Below are 20226 nucleotides of genomic sequence, written 5' to 3'. Positions count from 1 at the left end.
GCTTTAAGTATAAGCCATCACAATGTGTACATATGTACAAAAGACATGACATTGACAGCATTATTGTTGTAATTACCAAATTCAGAAACTGCCCAGATGCCCATCAAACATATATTTACCAACAGACATATTCTGATATACTCACATAACAGAACTTCAATATTATACAGCAATGAGCAAGAAAAGTCCACGATTAAGTTAAAAAAAGATGAATCTCAAAAACACCAAGGCAAAGAAATCAGATACAGCAGAATGCAGGTTGTATGATTTCATTTATGTTAGGCACGAAATCAGGCAAAGCTCCTCTACTAGGTGTCAATGAAAATCTAAATTAAAACATATGATTAGATGGTTATCAAAACATTCTCTACTTCAAAGACTCTACATACTGTACCTTTTCATCCCCTTGCTCAGGCACGTGAGCAAACTTACACTGTGGTCGCTCACAGCCACGTAATGTATTAAAATGAAATTTGCAATATCCAGGGGGTATGATCAACCCAAGGGGCTTCTGAAACACCTAGAAAATAATAAAAATTCCCTTTCTGTGTTAAATGTAAAACGCTTATTATACTCAAGTGAGAAAGCATTTGAGGCAAACAGAAATCTATACCTAAAACAGTATTAAGATAAATTGCTTGCTGACTTTATAAAAAAATAAAACTTCAAACAATTTACATTTTAAAAAATAATGAAGAAATCAAAGTGAGTTGTCTGAATTTTTGCAATTTTCGTTACTGTAAAAAATTCCATCAAAGTTATTATTGTTTGCTTGCATCTTTAACTTTTTTTTAAAAAAGCTTATATATTCCCCCTTCCTTCTGGTGTACCTGTGCCATTTGCTTTCATAAAAAGTTAATTCTGATGCATATTAAAACTTTCATATTTCAAATACATTTATTAGAACCAAAATTTTCCTTAGCTTTTCAAATTAATAGAAAAAGGCAAATGACAAAGTCAAAGATTTTTACAACAAACCTTTCCTACAAACTACTCTACACCACTATTCCCTTTTATCACAGGGAATATTCACCCTGTATTTCCTGTTTTGGATATCCAACCCCTCTTTTGCTTTTAACCTCTTATGTTATTTGTGAATATCCTCTGAATCACTATGTATTCTCTTCCTGTTACCACCCAGCTCAATTGAAAATCCACATAATGACTGAAACTGCTTAAAAACAATAGGGAAATGCAACCAGAAAGGCCCAAAGTATGTACTAAAATTATTATTTTTTTTAAATGGGGTCTTACCCTTACAGTCTTTTCCCTCTTAAATATTTCACAGGTTTCAGGATTCTGCAACTTTAGGACACAGTGTTTTCCTGGAAACCTGAAATCTATAAATGATTGAGAATGACATTACACACAATAGGTTACCACTCATTTCTTTCATACAATGAAACACATGACCACTACTATCTGCTTTAAAGTTTCACTTTGGACTATTTGTGCTCAGTTCACAGACTGTGCCATGGAGTGTTCCTGTGAACTACAGGATGATTAACATATTGGGCGCTCGCCTTAGGCAGTTCCAGTATTAGAAGCTAAGATACTGTCTGACAAGCCTTACACAGCAGCACTGATCACTGCATTCAAAGGACTGTCTGTAAGTTAAACCAACAAGTATTACACACAACAAGCTTTTCTAAGGGAAGAAGACCATGGACACAATCCCAGGTGCTTCGACTAGACTGTGCCCCCTCTTTCAAATTCCTATGTTCAAGCCCTAACCACTAATCTGACTTTATTTGGTAATAGGGTTTTAAAGGAAGTATTAAGGTTTAATGGGGTCACATGGGTGAGGCCCTGTCTGATAGAAAGAGTGTCTTTGTAAGAAGACACACCAGAAAGCTTGCTATGCACATGCATCAAAGGAAAGGCATTGTGAAGACTTAGCAAGAAGGCAACCAAATGCAGTCCAGAAAGAGAGCCAGAAACTGAACCCTGACAGAACTTGATCTTGGACTTCGACCTTCAAATCACGTGAAATAAATTTCTGTTGTTTAAGCACCCACGCCATGGTATTTTGTTATTGCAGCCTGACCTGATGAATATACCAGGTATCATACCCCTTAATGCTGGTCTTTTAAAATGAAAATTAGGACACTGAAACTTTTTTCTAAAGATAAAACAAACTTTTTAAGTAATTTCATTTTTACTTTGGCAGCATCAGATATAATTTGGAGCAAGCTAATGCTTTTGGCTGCATAGCTTTGCAGTCACTTTCATTATGGATTTTCAGGACGTGGCCACCATGGGTTTGCTGCTGTAGTACCCAACAACACCAGGTGGCACGAAGTCAGTGGTGGGGAGGCACAGAAGAGTTAGGTGTGAGCTACACAGAGAGGTTTTATTGTCTCTGAATTCATTCCCCAATCTAGCTTATTTTTATCAAAGCAGTATAGGTTATTAAAAGAACTGATACAAATTCTAAAATACATTCTAAGTACTCAACAAAGATATGAAGCTTTAGGTATAACCTGTAATTTACTTGTATTGTCATTATCACATAAACACAGATTTTCCATCAAAAGTACTAATAAAGGTGCAAAAACCTTTTAATTTTAACATATTCTATGCTTATTTTGATGTTTTTTTACTTTTTTGTTTTTGGTAGAAAAATCTCCTATATAGTTTCTATGTTATCAAAGTCCAACAGAATTTCATTTCATTTTATTTTTTACAAGGTTTTACTTATCTATTTTCAGAGAGGGGAAGGAAGGGAGAATGAGAGAAACACTGATGTATGAGACAAACATCCATTGCTTGCCTCTTGCACACCTGGAACTGGGGGCCTGGCCCGCAACCCAGGCGCGTGCCCTGAGCAGGAATTGAACCAGTGACCCTTTGATCCACAGACCTCTGCTCAATCCACTGAGCCACACTAACCAGGGCCAGAATTTTATTAATAAAACAGTACCATTCATCCACGGCTTCCGTAATGTGTTTTCTTGATAAGCACTTAGATTGAAGTGTGGCAACGATAAGCACAGAGGTTTCGGGCCCAGTGCTGCTAACTGCCATTCACCAACCATGACCTCTGCACTTTTAGAATCTCCGCTGTGTGAATAGAAAAATCAGAGTCAGAATTTAAATTTATTTGAAAAACATCAAAGTAAATGAGAATCAAATTGAGTAGAGACACAACCTAATGCTATGAATATGCTATCTCCTATGCTGTGCACTATGATCATTCTATGATTATTCAGTATTTTTAACAGGTTGCATCTGCCTACGTAACTAGAAAACCAAAGCTTGCTAAATGACTGGGGTATGGGTGGGAATGAAGTGATGGGATTAAAACTAGAGCAAAATATTTTTGAGCATGCCAGACAAAAAGTCTAAGGAATAATTGGCCTAGCATTCCAATTCAGAAAAGACCACTCAATTACTCTATTAATAATTCAATAAAAGAAGTAAATTATAAATTATTCTTTAGGACAAGTATATATAATAAATTTATACATGTACTTGAGAGCTTCCTTTGGGAAGAAGGTAAAAAAATGTATTGTTCTTGTTTGCTGATTTAAACAGCTTTGCCTATATTCTAACATGTGAGATTCTATACAACCAATTTTAGAAAAACTTTACCTGGCAGTTACTTATCTAGAAAAATAAGTAACTTAAGCAAGGGGGAGGATGGGAAGCATATCAGAACTGATAGATAGAAATGAATTTACTTCTTAGAAGATTACTCAGATACTATAATATTTTATCTTGAAAACAATTCTAATAAGCTTTTTCAGCAGGGGTTCCTCAGACCAAAAGAGAATAACAGTAAATAAGAAGAGGGGCCCACATTTAATTAAGCTGAAACTCAGCATCGATAAGAGTTTAATTTTTAAAAAACATACAAAATACTTTCTTTCTCTACCCAACTTGGGACATCACTGATATATGCAATCAACATAATGCTTCTTCAAATAAATCAAAAGCAGTAACATAAAACAAAGAAGTAGGAGTTATGAAATTTTATAGATGGTAAAATGTCTCTAGTCAAATTCTTTTATTTTTGATTGGATGACTGAAGCCCAGGGTAATATAGTGACTTGCCCCATGTCACATTCCTGGTCCTTATGGTAGAGCCAAAGTGAGGATGAAACTTTGTAGGCTCTAATGACGTTTTTTAGTTTGTAAGCAAAATGCTTTCCATAGAAAAAAAAAAAGTTAACCCTGTCACTTTTTCTTTAAGATCTGATCTCTCAATGGTCACGAACCATGCTGGCCTACTGGGCCAATCTAACTTTTACCTAGGCCTTTCCTTAATACAATGGTTCCCAAACTTCAGCATGTGTCCAGTCAGCTGGTGGTCTTGTTAAACACAGCTTCATGGGCCCCAACTCCAGAGTTCAGGATCTGGCAGGTTGGGAGTGAGACACAATAATCCACTTTTCTGACAAGTTCTCCCATGCTGCTGCTCTAAGGGTCACACTTTGAAAACCACTGGCTTAACACAAGACTTGCACACATTCATCACCTGATCTGAGTGTGCTTTGTCTCAACAGCAAAATGGGTGTGGAAGGTGGTTCAGATGGCCTCCACCGCTACATTTGGTATTTGTATATGTTCTAGTAAGTATGCTGGAACTCTCAGTACTGACCACTGCAGTCATGTAAAATACCTGCAAACTGTACTGTTCATCTGATTTCAGTCACTCTGACCTTTAAAAAGTTACATACACATTCTTTATTTTTTTATTTTATCATTATTCCTTATGCTTTCCTCAAAAATATTTTAAGGCCTCAAAAAACTTAGTGATGGCATTAAGATAACTTACAATATCCCTGATATCTAGGTATAATTAGCACATTAATCAAATAATGCCCATGAATGGCTAATGGCATGCTAATCCAGGCACATACAGCAGAGAATGAAAAACACACTCAAGACAAATTATATGAATAATTGTTTGAATGTTACATAAGTAAAATTATGTTACAGACCTTTTGAAAACTTCATGCATATTTTCTTTTTCATCTTTAGCACTCAATTTATCTGAAAATTTATACTGCAAAGATATGGTTAAAAAGTACAAGTGAAAAAATCTGTATTCCATATTAAGCTATTAGACTTACCAAATTTATTACAAGGTATTAAGCATTAATTAAACAACTGGCTTATGGCCAACCCAGAAAACAATTCTACCGTGCATTATTGAAAATACTGAATATTGATTTAAGAATTTCCACCGTTGCTTGAGAGAAAAACTAATATGAATTAATTTTCTCAGTTTTTGATACTGCCTTTAATTGTATAAGCCAACATTTCAAATTATTATGAACAATTCAACTCATGCTTCTTTTCATTAAGAAAAAAAGCTTTGAGTAATTTTTACTTTTAGGTGGTACTCATGAACATAAATTTATTTTTCATTAGAAGTATTTATACGTATTTAGGTCTTAGTTCTGCTTCTGGTCAGATGGAGGCATCTTTGCTGAGGGTCACAGTGAGCTGCAAGCAGCTTCAGGGGTATCTTTGGGAGTTGGCAACATGGTGGAAGATGTCATGACCAAAATCAAGTACTATCAGACCAGCCCTCTTGACAACTGCTTCCCCAACCAGAACCAGACAAGGAACTGTTGGCAGAATGACCTGGACTTCCACTGCTGTGAGCAGGCAATGCCTGCTAAAGGGGGTGAGGTCTCCATGTGCAAATGGTACCAGCATGTGTACAAATCCCTTTGCCCCATATCCTGGGTGTTGGCCTGGGATGATTGCCAGGCAGAAGCACATTTCCTGGGAAGATCTGAACTGGCTGCTGCTTCCCGCCAGTCCTCTATCCTCCATCCTTCTCCCAGGGAGGCGAAGGGAACCTGGGTATCTTCCACTCTGAGATCCTGAATTATGGCTTAACTAATAATAAATACTTGTTGGCAAAGTGTAAGACTATGCATGTAAAAGAGCTAGATGATTGGGCAGGAAGCTGAGTTGAAAACAGTACCTGCACCAGTAAGGACTTCAAAATGAGTTTTTGTCTTGTTTTTAATTTCTATCTTGTCAAAAAATGACCACCTTCTCTGTGTCAGACAGTAGAGTGAATGATTATATGAAATAGCCTCAAGCCCCTCCATGTGCTAAAATTTATCTGTGCTTTCCCTTAATTATCTGTACAATTTTTAAAACTTTTCCTAGGTAATTTCTGAGTCACATGAAAATAGTGCAATAAAAACACATAAAAATAAAAAAGAAATATTTATATGTATTTAAAACAATGCTATACTTGAACCATTTCAAATTAGTGTTTTGGGCATTGTGATTTTCTAACTGGGGTGGGGGAAGTAGTGGCAGGAAAATGGAGACAACTGTACTTGAGCGACAACAACAAAGAAGTTACACACACTCAAATGTTAAACTTTTGAAAAAACAGGTACCAAGAAAATGACCCCCCAAATCACCCATTACTTGAGTAGAGATAACCACTTAATATCTTACTTATATTTTTCTAAAGTCTTTTGAATTTTATTTTTTTACCAACATTTTTTATAGTTTTATTGAGAAACAATTGACACACATCACTGTGTAAGTTTAAGGTGTTCAGCGTCATGTTCTAATTTACATACTGGAGTTGGCAAAAGTAGGTTTATAGTTGTATGAGAAAGTTTATTATTGTATTATGGCTAATTATTGTATTGTTTTCCATATGAACAACTGTAAACCTACTTTTGCCAACCCCTGTGTATCGGGCAATGACTACAATAGGTTCAACTAATATCCATCTTTTGATATAGATACAATAAAAAGAGAAAAAAGGTTTCTCTTTGTGATGAGAATTCATAGGATTTATACTCTTAACAACTAGTCTTTTTTAAGGTACATAATCATATTTTACAATGGTGCATACTGTATATACTATTAGAACCCTTAGAAAAAACTATAAAAGTCATCTGAGAAATATAAATCATTAACAAACAGAAAGACATACCATGTTCCTGGATGAGAATATTAAATGTTAAGCTGTTAATTCCTCCCAAATTAGTTTATACATTTAAATAACTAGAATGAGAGCTTAAAGTACTCTTAGAATATCAGAACAGCCAAGAATATTTTAGATTTATAATACATCTTAGTATCTCTTAAAGTGATAGATCTGACTAAATAAACAGCTTCTTCAAGGTGAAAAGCTTCTAAACCAAGTCGAAACACAAATGAAAAACAGAAAAAAGTACTGCCACGTAAGACAAAGAATAAGTTTAATGAAAAGTTCCTATCAATAAAAAAAGATCATGATCTCAGAAGAAAAATGGGCAAAGGACATAAAAAGAAGTTCATAGAAAAAATATATAAATGGCTTTTAAATATACTAAAAGATACTTAACTAGACTCATTAAGAGGAAAGCAAATTAAAACAAAATCATTTGTAAAAGTAGAAATACAAACAAAACAATTTAACATGGAGTTGGGGAGTGTGCAGGAAGAAAACTGGCATTCTCATTCAATGTTGTTGCAAGTGTAAATCAGAGCAATCTACTGACAATCCTGCTTCCAAGAACTAACCCAAAAATGCTTGCACATATGCAAAACACCTTATGCTCAGAATGCATATTGCAGCAATATGTAAATAGCAAAAAATGGGAACAAACTAGTGTCCATCATGATATAGTGGGGCTTGTTGAATAGAGTAAATCCAAACAGTGGATAATTACGTTATTATACAAAGAAGGCATCATTACATACATTGAGAAAAACAATCCTTATTGTACATTAGGTTTCAAAAAGCAAGACAAAGAATGGTATGGCTAACTTTTGTATAAAATTAAAAATAATACACAATAGGTCCACTCTGAGAAATGGCAGAGTATCTCTTATTGGGCTAGTCCTCCTGAAGGTGACAACTATACACTCTGGATAAAACAGAAAAAAATCTGTCTGAAAAACCTGAAGAGATATGAAAACAGATACAATCTGAAGGGAGGTCTACACCTGGAAATAAGGAATGGCACTGGGTAAATGTTCTGTTTTTATGCCTTTACTCCTGAAGGCACGCCCTAGTTGGTACCATTTGGCAAGGCCAAAACTTTGCCCTACTGACACAAAGAGCCAGAAGACAGAGTTTAGGGCAAAGTCAGAAACTGGGAAGTGAAGCTGGGAATCTGGGAACGGATATAGGAAGCCCTAGAATCTGCTTACAAACTTAGTTCAAATCTCTAACTAACCCTTGAACTACACCCATGTGAGGGAGACTCCAAACAGCCCAGCTTAAAGAGCTGAGCAGATTTTTCAACCATCTGCTACCACAGGGGAGTCATCTGAAGGGTGCGTTCACCCCAGTTAAAACCTAAGCATGCAATTACCACACAGTCCAGCAACTGCAGACCTGGGCATTTATCCCAGAGAAATTAAAAATAAGGTTTACACAAAAAACTCGTACACAATTATTTATCAGTTTTATTTGTAATAGCCCCAAACTGGAAATAACTCAGATATCCTTCAATGAGTGTATAGCTAAATAAACTGTGGTAAGTCATATCACAGACTATTAAGCAATAAAGATGAACGAACTATTGATGCATGCAACAAACTTAATGTAATCTAGAGGATTACACTAGGTGAAAAAAAAAAAACAATCTACAGGTGTTCCATACTGTATGATTCCATTTATATAACATTCTTGAAATGACAAAATAATAGAAATGGAGAACAGATTAGTGGTTGTCAAAAATACCAAAATACCAAAATTACAGAGATGGAAAACATATTGATTAATGTTAGGCATGTAAGGGGTAGTGAGGGAGGTATAACTAAGGGGTAACCTATGGGAGATCTTTGTAATGATGGGATAATTCTCTTGATTGCAGTGGTGGCTACAAAAAATATGCACACTTAATAAAATACACAGAACTAGACATACATACACCCAGTGATTATACTATCAAATTCTTGTTTCTGGTATTATACTTTAAGATGTAATCATGAGGACTTCTGGCCAAGATGGAGGCATAGGTGGAAACACTGTGCCTCCTCACACAACCAAGTTTAAAGACAACAAAATTTTAGTAACAAAAACTCAACCAAAACACAGAAAATTGAACAGTATGGAAGTCTGACAACAATGAAATGTTCAGCCAGATGGGTAAGAGGGGTGAAGTCAGTGGCTGATGGAGTGGGGTTGGGGAGGAAAAATCAGCTGGACCGACCCAGGAACACAGGCGACGGTTGGCAGATCCCAGGCATGAGGTGGCAATGGTTAGACCCAGTGGGGGCGCAAGGTGGCTGGCTGACCGTGGTCACACATTCGCGTGCAGATAAACCAGGCGAAGGAGCGAGCAGTGAGACAGACTGCGCAGGCTAGGGCCCCAGCGAGGGGAATTAAAACCTAAAAGCACCAATTAGAGGTGCCGGGAGAAGCTCACAGGCTCACAGAGAGTTTGTTAGAGAGATCCACAGGGTCCTGGAGGATGCACAGGCCCACACACCCGGGCGCCAGCACCAGCGGGGCCAAGTTTGCTTGTGGGAAGCAGCAGAGGGGACCGAAATCCGAGAGAGAGCTGAACAAACGCCATTGCCCCTCTCTGATCCCACCTCCACATACAGTATCACAACCCAGCGACTTGGGTGGCCCTACCCTGGTGAACACCTGAGGCTCTGCTCCTTATACATAACAGGTACGAACAGACCAAAGCATTATGGCTCAAGGACACTTCAAAGCCCCACAGCCAATAATTCTAAGTGACCAAGAAATAGCCCACCTTTCAGATGCACAGTTCAAAACACTGGTGATCAGGATGCTCACAGAACTGGTTGATTTTAGTCACAAATTAGAGGAACATATGAAGGCTAAGCTAATTGAAATGAAGGGAATTGAACAGGAAACCAATAGTGATGTAAAGGAAACTGGGACTCAAATCAAGGGAGTGGACAAGAAGGAATAAAAAAAATGACCAAACAGAAAAGGATGAAGAAACAAGAATTCAAAAAAATGAGGAGAGACTTAGGAACCTCCAGGACATCTTTAAACGCTCCAACATCTGAATTATAGGGGTACCAGAAAGGGGAAGAGGAACAGCCACCAGTGGAAAACTTATTTGAACAAATAATAAAAGAGAATTTCCCCAATCTGGCAAAGGCAATAGACTTCCAGGAAATCCAGGAAGCTCAGAGAGTCCCAAAGAAGTTGGACCCAAGGAGGAACACACCAAGGCACATCATCGTTACATTAGCCAAGATTAAAATGAAGGAGAGACTCCTAGAAGCAGCAAGAGATAAGGGGACAGTCACCTACAAAGGAGTTCCCATCAGACTGTCAGCTGATTTCTCAAAAGAGACCTTACAGGCAAGAAGGGGCTGGAAAGAGGTATTCCAAGTCATGAAATCCAAAGACCTACAATCAAGATTACTCTATCCAGCAAAACTTTCATTTAGAATGGAAGGACAGATAAAGTGCTTCTCAGATAAGATCAAATTCAAGGAGTTCATCATCACTAAGCCCTTATTATATGAAATGTTAAAGGGACTTAGCTAAGAAAAAGAAGTTAAAGAAACATGAACAGTGAAAGGACAGCAAACTCACAGTTATTAACAACCACACCTAAAACAAAAGCAAACTAAAAGGACAGCTAGATCAGGAGTGGAAACATAGAAATGAAGATCTCAAGGAGGGTTAGCAACAGGGGAGTGGGAGGAGGAGAAGGGAGGAGAAAGTACAGAAAATAAGTAGCATAGATGGTAGGTAGAAAATAGACAGGGGGACAAGAATAGTATGGGAAATATAGAATCTAAAGAACTTGAGACATGGTTATAAACTAAAAGGGGGAATGTGGGGGCGGGGAGGTGCAGGGTGGAGGGGTATGAAGTGGGGAATAGAACAACTGTAATGGCATAGTCAATAAAATAAAAAATAAATAAATGCATATCTGGAAAAGTAAAAAATATTGTGCATTTATTTTTACATGTTTAAACTTCAGTTACTTTCAAGGTACTCTCCGTTTGATGCAATACACCCATCAAAACGTTTTCTTCCACTGATCGAAGCAGTTTTTGAACTCATTGATTTTGATGCCTTTTAGTACTTCTGCTGTTTTTGTTTCACCTCTTCCACATCGGCAAAACATTTCCCTTTGAGGATTTCTTTCATCGAGGAAACAAAAAAAGTCTTGGGGCAAGACTGGGTGAATAGGGAGGGTGGGGCATGGGGTTCATGACATTTTTGGTTAAAAACAGCCGAACAGCGCGGTTTGGGCAGGTGTTTTCATAAATCACCACCTATCATAAAATGGGCAAATGCTCTGAAAGTCTTCAAAAAAGCCAACACAGCCTCTCACAACAACGCCAGCTGACACACTGATACAGATGGGTTCCTTGAACACTCATGTAGCAGGGAAGCCTGTGCTACAAGGGATCCACTCCACAGAAGATAAGTCTGTTTTTTGGGGGGGTTCCCCCTCATATCCATACATAAATATAACACTGGTAAGAAAGCATTTCTAAAAATACACAGAAAACCATATAAAAGCAGAAAAGTAGTAGGTCAGGCCTATGTCCTGTAAATCAACCTATTTATCTTCTGAAGTTCCTAAAACCCTCTCACTGTGCTTATGTAAAACATTAAGCGATATATTTCCTGGCCAAAAGAATATGATTCTTTTAGTCAATAAAAAGCAGTTACACTTGTCATCTGATGACACTTTTAGATGAGTTTCTGTATTACCACTGTTTAAACCAAAAAATAAGAAATGCAAAATATTCCCTAGTACCTTTTCATCCAAGTCTGAACTTTTTATGTGTTCATTGACGTTTCCCAGTTTTTCATTTTGAGAGGTCTTATTAGTAACTTCTCCTAAGGAAATGTTTTCATCTTTAAAATCATATTTTATCTCATCTGCTGAAAAGAAATAATATTCAACTGTAGAAACTACTAACAACAAAATAACCAAGCCATTCAAAGATTATTTTACAAATGAGAAAGAATTCAGATAGTCTTTTAAAGTGCAATGTGAAAAATATGAAGCAAAGTTTTCAGCAAGTTACACAATTATTCCTCTTTATCAAATAACTCTTATTATAGGATATAAAAAGAAGTGGCAGTAAAACAAAATTGAGACATATCAAGATAAATTTAAGAATCCTTCTTGATCATGTCTAGCTATTCTTAATATATTTTTAAAACTTTAAAATCAAAGTAAAATTAACTTTCAAATTAATTATTTCCTTTAAAGACCTAGATATTTAAACTGATAATTAGTTGTTAATTATAAAATTTAAAAAAAACCTCAGATTTAAAATGTGATAAAACTTAAAATATATTTCAATTTCAAAATAAGACAACAAATAATTGCTAAGGTCAATTATTTGTATTTTGTAGATAATGCCTAACAAAGTTATTTATGAAATAATCAAATGAAACTTCTCAAAATCTGATCTGCCAACCAGACAACTAAAATGAGAAAATTTGACAAACTGTAAAACATGTTTTAACAGACTCTAAAATGCAAAGGTTCCTATTTTAATGAATATATTTTAACTAGACCTGAATGGAGGTATGAATAGATACTTCGATACTGAATATACTGAAGATGTGAAACTTTACCTGCTGGTAAGGCAGCACAGATCTCTGACTTTGTCAATCCAGGATCCAGTACAGGGAGTTCTCTATTATAAAGCAAACAGAGCTTAAACATTATAACATACTCTACGCAGAACTATCTACTTCTCCAAACAGGATGTAATACTAGCCTTAGCAGCTGGTGAACATCAGTTCTCCTCCAAGGACAGAGAACTATAGAGGGACTCAGAACCCAGCATTTTCAAGTAGATTCCTAATTTGGTCCTTTAACTCCATGAGCTTCAATTTTTAGGGATGCTGCCATTCAAACTCTGTTACTCAGAGAGAATTTGATGACATATACTAAGCATTTACGTTTTTTTTCAAGTATCACACCAATACAAGATAGTGTTTAACTTCTACTCTCAAGTATGTATATGTATGTCTTGTTGCCAGTATAAAAGGTACAGGGCATGAGAGCAGCTTCAAGTTTTTTTTGTTTGTTTATTATTTTTTTTTGTGGTCACTGAAGACAACATATGGTCCTAAGGTTAAAGCTGTGGAGATCAGAGTTAGACCAACCTGGGTTTAAATACTGTTCTACCACTTTCTGCTAACTGTGGTGAATTTATTTAACTTCTTTGAGTCTAATCATATGTGTAAAGTAAGAATACCATCTACCCGCGAGGTTATTGTGAGGATTAAATGAGATAAAATGTTCTTAAAGCCAAAAGCATAGGCTCAACAATGAAAACCAAATCTATAAGAGTCACTCAAAAACAAATGTCCAAATACCATTCCATTTTTTAAAATTTAGACTAAAATATATTAAATATATAATATATAGTATATAAATAAAATATAAAATATATATTAATACATACAAATATATTATATATTTATATCATACATTTATAAAATATAATATATAAATAAATAAAAAATACAATATGTATTTTACATATAGTAATTAATATACATTACATATTAATATATTTTATGTTATATATTTTATAAAATATATAACATATAAACATATAAATAAAACACATATAATATGCACAAAACATATCACATATTTTATATTATATTAAATAATTTATTATATTATATAATAAATACACAATATATATTATATACAAAAATATATAAAATATATAGAATAAGGTTTAATAGACACTCATAATCCCACCGTTTATTCATTTAATAAATGGGTTTTATTAAACTTATCCTAAATATCCCAGAAAAAGAAAAATTGAATATAACATTTTATATACACCATTCTTTGAGGTCTTTGGAAGACATGAAGTATTCTTCCCCCCAACATACCTTCTTTCCCAACTCGTATCTCCTCAGACTCATATGTCTACTAGAATATTTCCATTTTATTATTTCAAATGCCTTGACAACTCAACATGTCTTAATTTGACCCTGTGACTAGCAAGTACCCTTCCCCAATTCTGTCCCTTTGCATCAGAGAACTGTAATGCTCCTGTTTAAAATGAGAGAAACCAGGTTATCATCCCTAACCCCTATCTCTGGCCTCACTCCCATGTAATTAATCAATCTGTACTTTCTAAAGCTCTCAAATCCACTCTCACTTATGTTTGAAATGATCATGCCCTTTTGATATAAATATTACAATAGCTCCCTGCTAATTTATTCTCCACAGCAGAGCTGTGATTTTTAAAATGTAAATTTAATCAGATTCTCTTGCTACTTGAAAGTCCTTCAGTGAATCCCTATATCTCTCAGGATAAAGTTCAAAGTCCTGGTGAATTCTAGTTTATCTAGGATGGTCTATTCATGCCTGTTTCCTGGCATATTAATTATTAATACTCCCCATTTCCATCTCAAAAGTTTTCCAATTCAGAAGATAAATTCTATGGTCCCTCTATTTGTAAAGGCCTTCACGATGGAGATTTCTGCACATTCTTTAGCTTCAGTTTTTGTTATTTCTGCATTTCAGTTGTGACATGCTCTTCCTTGTGGGCTTTCATATAGGTTATTCCTTTTATGACAAAATTCTAATCACTGTTCTTCACCTATTGGCAAATTCCTACTCATCCTTTAGTGTTCCTCTTAAATGTCACTTTGCGCAGGACACCTTTAGTATCTTGCACTTTTATCATATTTTATTGTAGTTGCTTAATTATTTGCTTTCCTTGATAGACTAAAAGCACTGTGAGAACAAGGCCCATGTCTGTCCAGTTGCTCTGTATATACTCAGTACTTAACCTCCTCCTGGCCAGACATGAGGGACACCCAAATGAAGATGCCTCTCTCCTGTCTAGAAACTCCCAATATTAAGGGGGAGGTTCACATACAAGCAGACAAAATATACAAGAGGACTATTGGAACAAGTCCCTAGAAAAATATCTCAGATGTGATTTGAAGGATAACTGAATGAAGAGAAAGGGACTTCCAGAAAAAGAAACATGCAAAATGATTCAAGTACACTACATACTGTGGAAACAGTGAGCTTCTTGCTGTGTTTATTTTTCATTAGCCTTTCACTCCACTTTTTTTATCCCCACCAACAACTGTTGAAGAGCAAATGGACTCAGATCTACTAAAGAGCCTTAAAAAGCCATACCAAGCAATTTAGACTCTATCCACCAGTGGCTGAAAGCCACAGAAATACTGTGAGCAGTCACTGACAGATCAATATTTATTTCATAGTAACACCATGGAGAGGTTATACTAAAAGAGTTCAGGAAAATTAACCAGGAGCTCATCACAATAATTCAAGGGAAAGATGATTAAGACATCAGCAGTGAAAATTGAGATGAGGAAAAATCAGGAAATAAGGTGACAGCATGAACAGGATTAAGTGATTCAACAAAGAAGAACTAAGGGATGTTTCTGTGGTTTATAATTATCCTGAAAGTTACATTCATAATAGGTATGATCTTCAGACATAGAGGTGGTTATTCCTGGAAAAAAAATAAATAAGTACAGCAAGTGAATTGCTTTCATTTCAAAGTATTAGATTGTATTTTAGTATTGCTGATATAGTTTACAAGTGCAAGTGTGAGAAACTTTTTAGTATGAATAACTAATTTACAAGGAAAGTAAAATTGCATGTGCCACTCTTGTTATAAGCAATTTAATTTTGTTTCCAGTTTGAGAGACATAAGAGGTTAAATTCACCTAAATTAAAAAAATAATAAATTATGCAAAATTATAATCCGCATAAATATTTTACAGTTTTGCATTTGTGGAGTGGAAAGTTATAGCTCTGTCTTGATGGAATGAAAATGGAAACAAAGGGTAGAAGGAGCAAAAGAGGAGCAAACTGAGGTGGCTGAGGCTACAGAACAGAGAATCAAAAGAGAAGATTTGAGCAAACAGGAAAGAACAAGAGAGCCTTCTGAAGAACTACCCAGATTACATCACTTATCTTCTACCAGAGAATTTTTTAAGGGGATGATGAAATTTAATGGGTTACAACCAGGACTATTAAGAAAAAAAAGATTTTATTTACTTATTTTAGAGAGAGGGGAAGGGAGGGAGAAAGAGAGGGAGAGAAACATCAATATGTGGTTGCCTCTCTTGCTCCCCCTACTGGAGACCTAAGCTGGCCCACAACCCAGGCATGCACCCCCCCGACTGGGAATCAAACTGATGGCCCTTTGGGTCGCTGGCTGGCACTCAATCCACTGAGCCACAGCAGCCAGGGCCAGGACCATTGTTTTTTAAAATAAAACTGAATAAAGTACAAAATATGGTACATCACTGGAAGTAAGGAAAATACTGTTTTTGTAAATCTATTATTTCACACATTCATAAGTATGTACTGGATTGTAATGTAAAATGTATCTTTACTATAGGTAATTGACAACATTGTTTAAAGATGACTGCTCAAGAATTATTAGCAGAACAAGTTTGAAACTACTGCCCAAGAAAAGTTCAGAATGTTACTGCTTCTTTTCGAGATACTAAGTAGCTGATTGTGGTTAATGTTCATTTAGGTTCACATATGCTGTTTCCGAATAGGACTCTCAAAATTTATTGGGCAATTAAACATTAGAGTATCTATTTCATTAGGTCAGAGGTTCACTAGCCTGATGCCATGTTGTGAGGTGTTAGGTCTCCTAATATTACAAATACTCCATCAAGTACAATGCCATTTATTTCAGCAAAGACAAGAAACAATGGTATATGTGGCTCCAAAAAGAAAAAAATAAAAATCAGAATTATGCTTCTTTATATTGCCCCACTAGCTACTTTAAAGAGTAGGAAGAGATGAGGGAAAGGATCAAAAGTAAAATAACGTTCTGTGGCAGTCTGTAGAGCAATCAAGTCAAAGTCACAGAACCAAAAATGCCACTCTTTCAAGCATGCTCTTTTATGCAGGGCAGACAAACTTTGGAGCGGGTTGCTCTGGGTCTAGATCCCAGTTCTGACACTAGCTGTGTATCCTTTAGAAAGTTAATCTCTTTGACTCAATGTTAACTGTAGTAGGGCCAGTTTCAACATCCGAATTATCCCACCACATGAAAAAATATAAGTGATATATCTAGCACAGGGTAGACCCCAATCAAGTGTAAAATGTTGCACTATAGTTAAGAGTGCCTCAGAAATTTGGTGGCAAGAATGGAACAAAGTGAACTTCCTGAAAAGCAGGCCCAGGAGTCCAAATACAGGGGTGAGCAAAAGTAGATCTACAGTTGTTCATATGGAATGGCATGTAGGTTATGATTATAATAATATAAGAACAAACTATGTGCTTCATGTACTCACAACTGGCAAACCTACTTTTGCCCACCCCTGTAAATGAGGGAGACAAAGAATGACTTTTACTTCCGGTGGAAACTTTATTCTTGTCATTTGGTATAGTACAACTAGTGATTAGACTACTCTACAAGGCCAATCTCTTGGAGGACAAACTGAGGTTAAATCAGATTCTGAGAAAGCAAGTGGATTTGGTTACCTGGGATGATGTAATCTGCCCAGGATAGATCTATGCTAGGCATGGGTCTAATGGAACTCAAATATTTGGGTAAAAGTGATAGGCCTTTATTTTCTGTGCATTAGTGCTAGGTATTTCCAAAAGAACTTTGTGTTTATTATTTACCAGCTTTAGAAGGTACGATGACTCATTATGGATTTAAGTCTAAGTTGCAAAGGTGGTGTCACTGATCCTCATCAATCATCAGCATCAGTTCTGTACTGAGTTCAAATTTTGATGCCTAAATTTCGAACCTTCTTAATGTAACATCACCCCAGTTATCAAGTTTTATTTCTCACCATTCTTCAACATTTGCATAGAAAGAAAGAATTTGGTCTCAATTTATACGTATTTCAATGCTTGAGAAACAGCCTACAATATAGTAGGAACTGAAATCTTAATTCTCTCCTGTCCCTCAATGTATGAGTGACCGGGCCTATGAAGTTATATGAGACATGAACATTTTCTACCCCAAGAAGTCCAAAGGTTGAGCAGGTGAAAAAGATGTAAATTATATTATTGTGAAATCAGTACCATAAGTGAGGTAGCAAAAGTTGCTGTGGGATTAGAGAGGGGCTGCAACCTCTATCTGAAAAGTCAGGCAAGACTTCATAACCTTCCCATGCAACCATATACATACCTATCTATACCTTTTTGGTCCACATTTTCTTCATCATTTCTCTTCTCACACCAAACTTTTTTCCTTTGTCCCCTTCATTAAGCTAAATCAATCCAAACTTCCTAAGTCAGTACAAATTTTGACTTCCAAGATGTCCTTTCATTGCACTTTTCTAAACTACTAGTGTTCTTGTTACCTCAGTTGATACATCTTTGTTCCAAACATATTAGTTCCCCCCACTACTCTACCTATATAGTAATTCCCTTGACTACTTGGTGGATTCTTAAAATCTCAATAACCCACTGTATAATATCACTCAACTGGTATTTTAGTGCATAATATAATTGTGATTGAAGATAATCCTATGTTCTAGTACAAATTAACTTTCCATCACTGGCTATTACAGACATTCTCAGATCTCCAGCTATACTTACAGGCTAACACAAAAGTTTTACAAATCACATTTCCAAGCTCATCAGTTCAAGTTCTAATGAATTAATTCTAACATGCTTCTAATGCTTTGGGTTTTAATATGAACTTTCCCCACTGTGCTGACTGACAATGAATATGCATTCTAACATAACTTAAGTGTTTAACTTAAACACTTAAACATTCTCCCTAACCAGGTCTGAAAATACTTCTCCCAACAACAAAATCAACTCAAGTTTGTCTACCTGTTTTGCCAGTAACAGGCAGTCTAGATTTCTGAGGCTGTTTGGGCCAAGCCCTCCACCTTTAATTTCTATTTCTGTAAAATAGAAACCCATTCTAAGAGGCTTCAACCTCTTAGGTCTTAGAGTGAGGAAAAGGGAGTATATGAACTAGCAGCTGATTGCTAAAAGGGAGAGAGATACAATCTGGAACTATATTTTAAGCTTCATTTAGTTTTAGAACCATTAACAACTTTTTGCACAACTATTAGCAGACCCACTGGTTCTCATACCTCTATTTTTTTATGTTGAGGTTTATCCTGGAACTATGGTTGACTGTAAAACTCATATTTCCAGTGTAGAAGAAAAGAAAATATTAAAATAACTTCTAAGGAAATTTTCAAGTTTATTTAAAAACCAAAACATCAGAAGCAGATATGAAAGAAAAAGAGGAGCCAATAAAAGTATAATTGGTGTTTTTGAAGTAAAGAAACATGAAACGCTGATTCAAAAGAACATATGCACTCTATGTTCATTGCAATATTATTTACAATAGCCAAGATTTGGAAGCAGCCCCAGTACACATCGGTAGATGACTGGATTAAAAAAAACTGTGGTATCTTTATACAATGGAATACTATTTGGCCATAAAAAGAAGGAAATCTAACCTTTTGTAGTAGCATGGATAGACCTGAAGAATATTATGCTAAGTGAAATAAGCCAGCCAGAGAAAGACAAATACCATATGATTTCACTTACATGTGGAATCTAATGAAAATAGACAAATAAACAAAATAGAAACAGACTCGTAGATATAGAGAACAGACTCTCGGCTGTTAGAGTGGAGGGGGAGTTAGGGGACTGGGTGAAAAAGGTGAAGGGATTAAGCACAACAAAAAAACAAACAAACCCAAAACTAACAGATACAAGAAACAGTATGGTGATTACCAGAGGGAAAGGGGGTTAGGGGAGGTAGAAAAAAGACTTTGGGTAGTGAACACACAGTACAATATACAGATGATGTATTATAGAATTGTGCACCTGAAATCTATAGAATTTTATTAACTAATGTCACCCCAACAAATTCAATAAAAAACTTAAAAGTATATGAAAAAAGAAAAATGAAGTTCAAAGACAACAATAGAAAAATTATCTAAATTAAATTTGAATCAAGCCAAAATGGTTCACCTTGTCTAGGAAAGACCAACACATAATTAGCCATACAAAGAAAGAAGGCAGTTCAGAAAGGATGACAGGGAATTAGTTGGCCTCAGCTTTTCCACTACAATACTCAGAGCCAGAAAGAAAGAATGGCTACATAGTTGAGTAGGAAAAATGTAAACTAATAATTTTATACCCAATCTGCTCTTAGACAACAGTCATTCTATGTACCTAAGATCCTAAAGAACACAGCAAGCATGAACTCTTCTTAAAAGAAAATTGCTCTGAAATCTAGCCAACTAAGAAATGAATAAAAATAGTCAAGATTAGAGGAAAGCCAAAGGATTGGTGGTGAGGACTA

General features: G+C 35.7%; 1 protein-coding gene across 1 annotated transcript in view; it reads right to left on the bottom strand.

Annotated features, from left to right (window-relative positions):
- TOPAZ1 (testis and ovary specific TOPAZ 1) overlaps nucleotides 1-20226 on the bottom strand; it is a 56222-nt gene that overhangs the window by 28628 nt on the left and 7368 nt on the right. The window contains 6 exon segments of the mRNA XM_037148212.2: nucleotides 395-520; nucleotides 1255-1340; nucleotides 2924-3063; nucleotides 4947-5011; nucleotides 11694-11821; nucleotides 12527-12588. Of these exon segments, the coding sequence (XP_037004107.2) occupies nucleotides 395-520; nucleotides 1255-1340; nucleotides 2924-3063; nucleotides 4947-5011; nucleotides 11694-11821; nucleotides 12527-12588 (607 nt within the window).

Source organism: Artibeus jamaicensis, unplaced genomic scaffold, assembly GCF_021234435.1.
Source record: "Artibeus jamaicensis isolate MK-2021 breed Jamaican fruit bat unplaced genomic scaffold, CSHL_Jam_final contig_519, whole genome shotgun sequence".
Lineage (NCBI taxonomy): Eukaryota > Metazoa > Chordata > Mammalia > Chiroptera > Phyllostomidae > Artibeus > Artibeus jamaicensis.
Note: the sequence above shows the minus strand (reverse complement) of the source record. Positions and strands in the feature narration are given on the sequence as shown.